The sequence below is a fragment of the Pongo abelii genome, chromosome 8 (genome assembly GCF_028885655.2).
Source record: "Pongo abelii isolate AG06213 chromosome 8, NHGRI_mPonAbe1-v2.0_pri, whole genome shotgun sequence".
Classification (NCBI taxonomy): Eukaryota; Metazoa; Chordata; class Mammalia; order Primates; family Hominidae; genus Pongo; species Pongo abelii.
Window position 1 is genome coordinate 71,436,271 of NC_071993.2, and position 13,011 is coordinate 71,449,281.

General features: G+C 38.3%; 1 protein-coding gene across 4 annotated transcripts in view; it reads left to right on the forward strand.

Moving 5' to 3' along the window:
• The window catches only part of MICU1 (mitochondrial calcium uptake 1), a 260,802-nt gene that overhangs the window by 82,374 nt on the left and 165,417 nt on the right, over window positions 1-13,011 (forward strand). For all 4 annotated transcript variants that reach the window (XM_002820833.6, XM_063727353.1, XM_009245493.4 and 1 more), the window contains one exon: window positions 11,580-11,623. In XM_002820833.6, the coding sequence (XP_002820879.3) occupies window positions 11,580-11,623 (44 nt within the window). The remainder of the gene's footprint in view (window positions 1-11,579; window positions 11,624-13,011) is intronic.

Below are 13,011 nucleotides of genomic sequence, written 5' to 3' on the forward strand. Positions count from 1 at the left end.
CTGGACCAAACCAGTGTATACCTTACATGTGTTAACTGATGTCTTATATCTTCCTAAAATATGTAAAACCAAGTTGTAACCAAACCACCTTTGGTATATATTCTCTGGACCTCCTGAGGCTGTGTCACTGGTTATGGTCCTCACATTTGGCTCAGAATAATCTCTTCAAATATTTTATGGAGTTTGTTTTTTTCATCAACAGTAATCATGAGGAAAGTCTGATATATTGAAATAAGATTCAGTGGGAAATTTGGCTTCGTTTTCATTTGCTCATGAGCAGGAATTTCCAGAAATGTTGATGCAGCAGAAGTAAAAGATATATTATTCCTATATGGGTTGAGATAAGGAAAAAAGTGAGGCTGTAGATTTTTTGTAGTTTGAATTTCTATCGGAAATGGCTGGACTCTAGCCAGTAGCTCATATTTCAACTTTATTTTGTTGTATTTTTCACACATACTGTATCCCAGGATACCCAACAGATCTAAATTTGTAAGTTTTACTTTTAGAACAGTTCAAAAATAATCATGAAGCACAGACTACATGAAGCCCTAAAATTAAGCAGTTTTAAAATGAATAGGGAGCAGATGAACTTTAGAGTGCAAGATGAATAAGAATTCTTCTGTACCGAATGTCAAGAAAGTTTGGAGTAATCATAGTTGAGTAGGACAGACATTAAAAGGAAAAAAATATTCTGTATGATTTGAATATGTCCCATCTCCCTCTCTGTGAAGTCTGAATGTCATTGCCATCCCTAGGTATAATGAGATAGATAGTTGCTTCAGGCTCTGGGCTTTGAGTGGTGCTTGCTATTGTAGTAATCAACTCTGGATAGCTGGCCAATTATTTGAGGAAACAGTGGCATGGGGAGAATTTTTAAAGTTCTATATAGAAAAACGTGAGCTTTCTTTAGAGCAAAGCATAGCCTGTTGCAAAGAGGATCCCTATTTTCTTTCCACCATATCCAACTGGCTGACCTTACTATCTTGATGTGATTTCATCTTCATTGGAGATGAAAAGGGTGTAAAAGAGGGAAACATAGATCATATTGTGATTTACTTCTCCTGGACTCCATATTATCTCTAAGATGACCCCTTGTAGCAGGACAAGCCGCAGACAAAACCCCTCAGACACCGGGTTAAAGAAGGAAGAGCTTTATTTGTCCGGGAGCTTCGGCAAGACTCACGTCTCCAAAAACTGAGCTCCCTGAGTGAGCAATTCCTGTCCCTTTTAAGGGCTTACAACTCTAAGGGGGTCTGTGTGAGAGGGTGATGATCAATTGAGCAAGCAGGGAGTACGTGACTGGGGGCTGCATGCACCGGTAATCAGAACAGAACAGAACAGGACAGGGATTTTCACAGTGCTTTTCCATACGATGTCTGGAATCTATAGATAATATAACTGGTTAGGTCAGGGGTTGATCTTTAACTACCAGGCCCAGGGTGCGGCGCCAAGCTGTCTGCCTGTGGATTTCATTTCTGCCTTTTAGTTTTTACTTCTTCTTTCTTTGGAGGCAGAAATTAGGCATAAGATAATATGAGGGGTGGTCAGCATAAGACAATATGAGGAGTGGTCTCCTCCCTTACCCTAAGTATCCTTTTTTTTTTTTTTGAGACGGAGTCTTGCTATGTCACCCAGGCTGGAGTGCAGTGGTGCGATCTCGGCTCACTGCAAGCTCCGCCTCCCGGGTTCATGCCATTCTCTTGCCTCAGCCTCCAGCTGGGACTACGGGCACCTGCCACCATGCCCGGCCAATTTTTTGTATTTTTGGTAGAGATGGGGTTTCACCGTGTTAGCCAGGATGGTCTCAATCTCCTGACCTCGTGATCTGCCCACTTCAGCCTCCCAAAGGGCTGGGATTACAGGCGTGAGCCACCACGCCCGGCCCTAAGTATCCTTAATAATAATCGTACATACAGTACTTTATTGATTGATGGATTGATTGATTGATTGAGATGGGGTCTCACTATGTTGCCCAGGCTGATCTGGAACTCCTGGGCTCACGTGATCCTCTTTCTGGGCCTCCCAAAGTGCCGGCATTATAGGTGTGAGCCTATAGGCCCTATAGCCTATTATAGGTGTGAGCCATGCCTGGCCCCTTAGAGCACTTTTAATTTGGGTAATAATTTTTCACATGGTTATATACATGGAATATATTTTAAAAATGTTTTTGCACTAATGTTTTTTTCCAAACAAGATAAGTTCCTTCAGTAAAGGTCCTCGTGTTCTACCGATAGCAACAAGAGGCAGAAAAATTCTAGGCAGATGGGGCAGGTCCCTGACAAAACCCCACCTTCAAGCCAAAAAGCCTGAAACCTGCAGCCCAAAGTGAGAACTTCTATTCCAGTGGCCCGCTCAAATGTTGCCTTTCCTAAACTACCCATGGCCCACCCCCATCCTGTGCCTATAAACCCAGACTCAGTCAGAGAAGCAGCTGAACATTGGAGAGAAGTGACTTGACTTCAAGGGACAGCTTGATGGCTTGACTTTTTGGTGAAGAGTCCAGCCAGAGACAGCTGGACTTGAGAGGAAGATTACCTGCCCATCCCATCCCTTTTCCAGCTCCCTTTCCTGCTGAGAGCCACTTTCATCGTTCAGTAAAATCCTCTGCATTCACCATTCTTCAATTTGTTCGTGCGACCTCAATTTTCCTGGACATCAGACAGGAGCTTGGGAGCCAACAAGTGCAGATACCAAAAAAAGGCTGTCACACTGGCCCTTTGCCCTTGCTGGCAGAGGGCAGCTATCCCACATGATGAGGCAGAGGGCCCACTGAGCTGTTAACACTTAAGCCATCTGTGGATGGCAGAGCTAAAGGAGCACTGTAACCTCTGGGGCTTCAGGAATCGCAGGCACCCCCATCCAGATGCTGCTGCATGGCCCGTACGGCGTTTGCTCCTGCTGGCACCCAAAAGCAGTTGACTGGTTCCTGCACTTGCTTGCTCTGGTTCCTGCACTTGTTCGCTTGCACACTCCCTCCTGCAACAGGTAGACAGGGCAGGCTAAGCAAACAAGGCACCCCTGTTGTGAGTCCTGTGAAAGGGTCAAGATAATATCCTGCTCACTACTTTTGTTTTTAATCCTCTGTGGTGCTGCTTAGTACAGAGCAGGGATTGGCCATCTACAGCCAACTGCCTGTTTCTGTATGGCCCATGAGCAGAGAATGGTTTTTACATTTTTTAAATGGGTGAAAAAAAATCACAAGAAGCAGCTTTGTGAAACTTGAAAGTGACATGAAATGAAAATTTCAGTGTCCATAAAAAGAGTTATCTGCAATCCCATTTCACTCCCATTCTTATTAGAGATAACCACTGTTATTAATTTGGTGTTTATCATTTTTGTTGAAGACTATAACATCATGTATATTCATTGTCCTTCCCTAGGGGATGACTATATTTTTTACTGCAGCATGACTACTACATTTCCCTTACTTTTCTATAAGTTTTATAAGTTTCCCTTACTTTTATGTAAAGAACAGGTAGCTGTTCTTTTATTTTCACTGCTATAAGTTGTGGATATTATTTGTATAAATTTATACAAATATGCCAGTATATGATTTATTAGTCAGTTATTGCTATGTAACAACCAACCAGAAAATGTCAGTGGCATAACAAGCATTTATTTAGCTCATGCTTCTCTGTAATTGCCTGACAAGTTCTTCTTGCCCACTGCACAGATAGAGCTGATTAACTGATACAGCAGTATTGCAGTAAAGAGAGTTTAATTAATGCAAGGCCAGCCAAGTAGAAGGACAGGAGTTTATTATTCATCAAGTCAGCCTCCCTAAGGACTGAGAGGCTAGGGTTTTTATGGATAGTTTGGTGGGCAGGGGGCTAGGGAATGGGTGCTGCAAATTGGTTGAGGATGAAATCACAGGGGTGTGGAAAACAGTCCTCATGCACTGAGGCAGCCTCTATGTTTGGGCCACAGGACGGGTTCAGTCATGAGTCCTGAGTCTGGGTGGGGTCATTCAGTTGCCAGAATGCAAAAGTCTGAAAAATATCTCAAAAGATCAATCTTAGATTCTACAATAGTGATGCTATTTATAGAAGCAGTTGGGGAAGTCACAAGTCTTGTGACCTCTGGGCACATGCCACCTGAGTTGTAAGGGATTAGAGAAGCTATGCCTACATTTTAATGGAATTCAGGCCTCTTCCATAATCCTAATCTTGTGGCCTTTTACTAGTTTTACAAAGGTTGCTTTGGTCCCTGAGCAAGGAGTTTTAGGGAGGGACTATTAGCATTCTTGCTTTCAAGTTAAACTATAGTCTAAATTCCTCCAATTCCCTGGCTTTTGCCCGGGAATGAGTAAGGACAGCTAGCCTATGAGACTGGAAGCAAGATGGAGTCAGCCATGCTAGACTTCTCTTTCTGTCATAATCTTTGCAAAGGCACTTTCATCTGCAGATCCCATGAAGTGCTCTCTGCTGCTCTCAGCTGAGCTCTGTAGATAGGCTAGAGGTTGTCTAATTAAGCTAGGATAGCTCTGAAAGTTTGTCAGCCTGCTTTATGTGTTTATCACTTTTTAGACCACTGGCCCATCCAGGATATATTTTTCTTATAGATGGCCAAGATATAAGAAAGAAAGCCAACCTCAGAAGTCCATTTTAAGGATGCTTATGTCCCATCTGCTAATATCCCATTGGCTAAAACAAGTTACACAACAAAGCCCGGTGGCTTTTCCATAGAGGTCAATGGGAAGGAAGTAAATATTTGAGATCAGTAATCTAACCTACCATGCCAGTTTTTTGTTTTGTTTTGTTTTAGAGACAGGGTCTTGCTCTGTTGCCCAGGCTAGAATGCAGTGGCATGTTCATAGTTCATGTAACCTTGAACTCCTGGGCTCAAGTTATCCCCCACTTTTGCTTCCTGAGTAGCTAGGACTACAGGTGTGTACCATCACACCAAGCTAATTAAAATTTTTTTTGTAGAGACAAGTGTCTCACTGTGTTGCCCAGGTTGCTCTCAAATTCTTGGCCTCAAGTGATCTTCCCACCTTAGACTTCCAAAGTGCTGGGATTATAAGTGTAAGATACCACATCTGGCTCCATGCCAGTTTTTTTTTAAAAATCATTACAAACCATACTGCAGTGAATGTTCTCCTATATATGCCCTGGTGCATATTTGCAGTAAGTTATTTTCTTTCTCTTTTCTTTTTTTCTTTTTTTTTTTTTTGAGATAGAGTTTCACTCTGGTTGCCCAGGCTGGAGTGCAATGGCACAATCTCGGCTCACTGCAACCTCCATCTCCTGGGTTCAAGTGATTCCCCTGCCTCAGCCTCCCAAGTAGCTGGGATTACAGGCATGCACCACCATGCCTGGCTAATTTTGTATTTTTAGTAGAGACGGGGTTTCACCCTGTTGGTCAGGTTGGTCTTGAACTCCTGACCTCAGGTGATTCACCTGTCTCGGCCTCCCAAACTGCTGGGATTACAGGCATGAGCCACCACGCCCAGCCAAGAAGTTATTTTCAGCATATACCTGGAACTGGACTTGCTGGCCCATAGAGTACATTCCTCTTCACATTTGCTAGACATTGCCAAATTGATTTCCAGAGTTGATACAATAATTTATCTTCTCTCCAAGAATATATGAGTTTCTTCCTCTGCATTCCTGCCAACACTTGGTATTATCAGATTTAAATTTTAACAAACTTATGAAAGTAAATTACTGTCTCTTTGTGCTTTTTCTACTCTCTGTTTGCTTTGATCTTTATTATTTCCTTCCTCCTACTAATATTTAGTTGAGTTTGTTCTTGTTTTTCTAGTTCCCTAAGATGCAATATTAGGTTGTTTATTTGAGGGCTTTCTTCTTTTTCAGTGTAGTGTTTATTGTTATCAACTTCCCTCTTAGAATTGTTTTTGGTATATTCCATAGCAAAAACATGTTGTGTTTCCATTTTTGTTTGTCTCAAGAAATTTTTTAAATTTTCTTTTTAACTTCTTCATTGACCCATTGTTCAGGAGCATATTGCTTGATTTCCACATCTTTGTAAAGTTTCCAAAGTTCCTCCTGTTATTTATTTCTAGTTATATATCATTGTGGTCAGAAAAAATACTTGATACAGTTTCAGTCTTCTTAAATTTGTTAAGACTTGTTTTGTGGCCTAACATATGATCTGTCCTAGAGAAGTGTTCATGTACAGGTGAGAAGAATGTGTATTCTGTAGCAGTTGGATGGAATGTTCTGTAAATCTCTCTTAAGCCCATTTGGTCCAGAGTACAGTTTAAATCTGATGTTTCTTTATTGATTTTCTATCTAGATGATCTGCCCATCACTGAAAGTGGGATGTTGAAGCCCCCTACTATTATTGTATTGCAATCTCTCTCTCTTTTTAGATCTATTAATCTTTGCTTTATATTTAGGTGCACTGAGATTGGGTTCATGTATATTTACAATTGTCATATCTTCTTAATGAATTGACTCCTTTATTACTAAATAATACCTTTGTCTCTCTTTACAGTTTTTGACTTATACTCTATTTTATCTAGGTATAGCTACTCCTGCTCTCTTTTGGTTTCTATTTCCAAATATCTTTTTCCCTTTACCTACTTTCAGTCTGTTTGTGTCCTTACTGGTGAAATGAGTCTCTTATAGGCATCATATAGTTGGGTCTTTTTAAAAAAAATTTATTCAGCCATTCTACGTTTTTTAGTTGGAGAATTTAGGCCATTTATAGTCACTGTTGTTATTGATATGTAAGGACTTTATTATAGCCATTTTGTTCCTCATTTTCTGGTTGTTTTGTAACCCCTCTCTTCTTTTTTTTCCTTTGTTACTGTCTTCTTTGTCTTCCTTTGTGGTTATTTTCTCTGGTAGTATATTTTAATTCCTTGCCTTTTATTTTTAGAATATCTATTACAGGATTTTTCTTTGTGGCTACCGTGAGGCTTACAAAAAACATAATTATAACGATTATTTCAAGCTGATAACAGCTTAACTTTGATCACAGCCACACAAAAACTCTACACTTTAAAGTGTTTTAAAGACTTTTCTGGTTTTATTTTGCATTTCACTAATGACAAATGAGGCTTATCATCTCTGCATGTTATTGACTACTTACATTGCCTTTTCTATCAGTTGCCTGTTTATAGTCTCTGCTCATTTTTCCATTTGATTATCCTTTTTAGTAAAAGTAGTTTATATATTCTCATTGAAATCTGTTATATATCTTGCAGATCTCCTGTCCTAGTCTGGGGCCTGTCTTTTTATTTTGTTTGTGGTGATTTTTAATGCACAGAAGTTGTCAGTATTGATATTTTCAAATGTTTCAGTCTTCTCCTTGATAGTTTGTACTGTTATTTTTAACTGATAATATGATGATTGTAATGCTGTGGGCATAGTGAGGTAAGGGCCTGAACTAGTGACAACTGAAAGAAAACTGAATAATTATGCAAGAAAATAAGTGTAACTGAGTACTAATTTCTCCACCCTCAAAACTCCCACAGCACCCTTTTATTGAACTAATTATATGCTCCCTTGTAATGTTAATTATTATTCTAATTTGTAGATCTTGAAATGACATATTTGATTCAGTTGCCCTTGTGTCTTTTGACAAAATGAGTTTGACAAAGTCAGTTGCCATTGTCTTTAAACAAGTCTTTTAAATGTTCACTCTGAGGCTTAAACTGAGACTATTCTTAACAGTATGTGTGTACTTTTACACATACTCTACTTTTACACACATATTTATATTATTTGGGTGTGGACTCAAGAAAAGAGGCAACTGCCATAATTAGAAGATTATTAGAGTTAAAATAAAAAAACAGTCATTTAACCTTCTGAGCCTTGGCTTTCTTATCAATAAAAAGGCAAAGGTAGTGTTTATATCACACTATGAGCATTAAATTAAATGACTGAAAGTTCTTTGAATAAAAGTTTAAAAACCATAGGAAACATCTCAGTGAAAACAACATAGCTATAGTCTGGTGTTTCTAAGCTGGGACCAAAAGGTTTGGGTAGCAAATTGAAAGGGAAATGTCATATGGAAGTCACCTAAGTATTATTTTTAAACTGCACATGGTATTTTTTTCTCCTTTCATTATCCGTGCTCTCCCTGCCCCCAATAATTGGGCCTATTAGATTTTCTAGAGGAGTAGTTAGGGACAGTAGCTTGAATTACTTCATCCATCCACATTCCCCACACTCCACTTCCAACCATTTTAAGAACTGATCTAATCCAACCATTTCCTTCATTTGGCAAGTAAATAAATCAAAACATAACAAGGTGAAATAATCATTTCTTTCAACTTGAAATCATGAAACTGTTGGCCTACTTCATGTCAGTATTTGCTTATAAAATGACAATAATTCTCAGTGAGTGCCAGGCTGTCCTCCCATGCCCCTTCCCCCTCACCATTTTTTTAATATAATGAAGAGCATAAAATATAAAACATAAATGTGTTCCATCTTCTCCATCTTCACAGTTCATGTCACAGAAGTAACCACCTTTAAAATTTTAAGTTACGTTTTGAGTTATTCTGGGTATTGCCCTGATAACCTAAAATCTGTGCTGTTTAATACAGTAGCCAGTAGCCATATTTGGCTACTGAGCACTTGAAATGTGGCAAGTCTGAGTTGAGATGTATTATAATTACAAGTTACACTCCAATTTTAAAAATGTAGCATTAAAAAATCTAAAATATCTCATTAATATTCTCTTGATTACTACTTAAAATGATACTATTTGGATATATTCCGTTAAATAAAGTATTAAAATTAATTTCACTTGTTTCTTTTTGCCTTTTTAAAAATTTAACGTTATTTTTGTCTGGGCACGGTGGCTCACGCCTTTTATCCCAGCACTTTGGGAGGCTGAGGCAGGCGGATCATGAGGTCAGGAAATCAAGACCATCCTGGCTAACACGGTGAAACCGTCTCTACTAAAAATACAAAAAAAAAATTAGCTGGGCATGGTGGCACGCACCTGTAGTCCCAGCTACTCAGGAGGCTAAGGCAGGAGAATTGCTTGAACCCAGGAGGTGGAGGTTGCAGTGAGCCGAGATCATGCCACTGCACTCCAGCCTGGGTGACAAAGCGAGACTCTGTCTCAAAAAAAAAAAAAAATTAATTAATTAACCTTATTTTTAAATTGACATAATAATTGTACATATTTATGGAGTACATAGTGCTGTTTTGATACATATAATGTATATAGTGATTAGATAAGGGTAATTAGCATATCACCATCAAACATTTATCATTTCTTTGTGTCAGTGCCTTCCTTCTAGATATTTGAAACTGTATAAATATTGTTGTTAACTCTACAATGCTTTAGAATACTAGAACTTATTCTTCCTATCTAGGTGTAATTTTGTATCCTTTAACAAATCTTTTCTAGTCCCTCCCATTTCCCCTATCCTTCCCAGCCTCTGGTATACCCTGTTCTACTTTCTACTTCTATGAGATCAACTTTTTCTGGCTTCCACGTAGAAATGAGAACATGCGGTGTTTAACTTTCTGTTCCTGGCTTATTTCATTTAGCATAATGTCAACCAGTGGTATCCATGTTGCCTCAAATGACAGAATTTCTTCCTTTCTACCTTTTTAAAGATGGCTGTTAGAAAATTTTAAATTACACATGTGACTTGCATTTGTTATTCAAACTATATTTCTGTTAGACAGTGCTGATGCAATTAGTAAGCATATATCTGCCTTAGTTGATGTACCAGGTTTTACTTGTGAGACATCTGATTCTATTCTGATTCTCATGCCTTTGTAAGGAACCAGGAAGATTTTTTTATCCTTGGTATTCTGAAATTTCACAAGTATACACTGAAGTGTGGGTAGTTTTTTTTTGTTCAATATGCTTAGAACACTTGGTAAGGTCTTTTAGTTTGTCTCTCTATAGTTCTGAGAAAGTTTCTGGTAGTATTTTTTGGATTATTTTCTCCTTGTTTCTGAATGAGAAAGGTCCTGTAGGATACTAAACCTCTTGGATTGAGTCTCTGTTTTCTATAATTCTGTCTTATATTTTCTATTTTCTATCCCGCTGTCCTTTGGCAGTAGTTTGGGAGGTTACCTTATCCTCATCTTTTGACAGTATATTAAAAAATAGGGCTGGATGCAGTGGCTCATGCCTGTAATCCCAGCACTTTGGGAGGCTGAGGCAGGTGGATCACCTGAGGTTAGGAGTTCTAGACCTGACCTAGTAGCCTGGCCAACCTGGCAAAACCCCATCTTTACTAAAAATACAAAAATCAGACAGGTATCGTGGCACACACCTGTAATCCCAGCTACTTGGGAGGCTGAGGCAGGAGAATCACTTGAACCCAGGAGGTGGAGGTTGCAGTGAGCCAAGATCGTGCCACTGCACTCCAGCTTGGGTGACGGAGCAAGACTCTGTTTCAAAATAAATAAATAAATAAAATAAAAAATAGGGGGAGATAGGCAATCAAAGTTTTAATTGTCTAGAACTCTTTCTTGTTCTCTGTTCTTTTATCAGAAACCTGTTCTGATAAATATCAGCCTTTATGACTTACACTCTCTTAAATATCTGTCAGGTTCCAAATTAAAATTGTTTCTAACATTTCTTTCTGTGTCATAAGTTATCTGTTTCTTTTACAGTCAGTGGTTCAGTTTGTTTAGGGCTGGATTCTGGAAGATGAGGCACATTTCAGATAAGAAGAATGTGTAACCAAATGTTTAAATTAGAAATGCAAAAAGCTTTTTCTGGGAGCAATGATAATCTGATGATTGTAATACTATGGGCATAGTGAGGTAAGGGCCTGAACTAGTGACAACTGAAAGAAAAGAACTGAATAATTATGCGAGAAAATAAGTGTAATTGAGTACTAATTTCTCCACTCTCAAAACTCCCACAGCACCCTTTTATTGAACTAATTGTATGCTCCCTTGTAATGTTAATTATTGTATCCGTATGTCTTTCTAACTAAATTGTGACTTTTCAAGGCAAGGACTGTTTCTTATTCATTCATTCTTTTACAGATATTTATTGATCAAGCACTGTTCTAAATGCTGGGGATAAAGCTATGTGCAAAGACAAAACTATCCCTGCCCTCAATGCCACCAAATATGTTCACTTAATTTTTCACAGTGCACAGAATCCAAAGCTAGGTATTCCCAACTAAATTTTTAAATTTAACCCAATTTTAAAAGGTAATATTAAGATGGTTTGTTTGTGTCTGTTTAGATGTATTGCAATAGTTTTTTTTTTTTGGTATTTAATTATTTTCTTTGAACTTGATACAAAAAATTATTATGCATTCAGATTAAACTAATATTCCTTACCTTAATGAAAAGTAATATAGCACCTTGATATAATGAAAAGAGCACCACCTTGGGAGGAGTCCAGAGTTCTAACTGGACTCTACTGTTGAATAGGTTTGCATATTTTTACCTTCTTAGAGCCTTACTTTTCTGATATGTAAAATAAAAGGGTTGGTATCTCTTAGCACTCACACTTTAATCTGAAAGTGGGGCAAAATATTCATTCCTGTGGCCTTTGAATAAATGTTTTGTACTTTTAATTGAATGACTGGAAACAAAACCAAGAGCTGTCATTTTATATATTTCACTTGAGTTATAATCAGTAGCTAAATGTTTTTTCCTTTTCTTTTACAGACTTGGGTCTAGATCAATATATAATAAAACGCTTTGATGGAAAGGTGAGCAAACTATGATACTTCTATACATATATCCTATCATTAAGAAGATTTTTAACTTCCTCTATAGTTATGTGTGAGAAATCACTGAATACCTGTTTATCTTATCAGAAGAGCATGCTTAGGTTAGGGGGTCTGTGCCTCCACATACCTCTACAGAAAGAGGCAGAAGGTTCTATATTTTTCCGTGTAAGGTAACTCTCATGTATTGCCTGCTGTTTATATTAAGGGCTAATTCAGTGTTTGTTGACTTTTGAATGTTAACTCAATAGTCATCATAAAGATTAATAAGCCTCCCAGTAGTGTACTGGCATTTCTTACAAAACGCTTCCCTGATTTGACCTTTCTCAGACTTTATGATAGTGTCTAGCAATAATCTTAACTAGAAAATTACAAAGGTCCTTGTAGTGCTTTTGTAATAATTATGAAGAGTACTCCAGATTTGCCTATAAGTTTGCACTATATTATTTTTAATTATTTATACCTGAATAAATAATACAACAAATTATTCTTAGGTATAGAAAACGAAGACTTTCAGTTTTATTATCTCATAAAGCAGTCAAACATGTTTTTTCCTTTCAGGCCAGATTCTCCAAAAAGAAAGTATTACACAGGGTCAGAAAGAAAAGTAAAGGGTCAATTTTACAGAGGAAGAAGAAAGCACTTCAGAAAGAAGAAAGAGCCAGGCATGGTTCTACAAAGCACAATGAACAGGAAGTCAGAAGGAAAATCATGGAGTGGCTGGAAAAGGCAGGATCACAAAAGAGGGTCTAGATGGGGAGAGGTCAGGGTTAGTAGAAACTGATTTTGCAGAAATGTGCCAATTCCTGCATTATTACATAAAACTCCATATCCTGGTAAGGTGGAGAGATAAGTGTTGAGCTCTTTTATACAAGCAAAAAGAATGAGTAGCTGCCTTAAGATTTGAGAGAGATCTCAGCTAAGGCCACCTGCCTAGAAGTTACCTTTCCTATTAAGGTGGCACAGTGCCTAAAATGCCTCCATCTGTGAATATCCTCTTTTTAAAGTCACATATTCTAAAAGAATGATCAAAAAGGAAGGGTGCTGAACTGGATGTTAGGAGACCTCGGCTCAAGGTCCTAACTCTGCTTTGGGACAGCTTCATCTTTTCTCTGATCGTTGGTGTCTCTGCTTTATCTATAGTAAAGTACCCTATCCAATGTGAGGACTTACTGCAACACTTCTGATTTCAGAGTCTTCGGAGGGTCAGGTCCCTATCTTACCTGTTTTTGTGTCACTCAGAGTCCAGCATGGGACTGGCACACAGGAGGCAAACAATAAATGTTTAATGACTTGCAAAAAATCAACTACAGTAGTCAATCACATATTCCTTGGTGGAGGTCTGACTCATTAAGTCAGTAATAACTTAT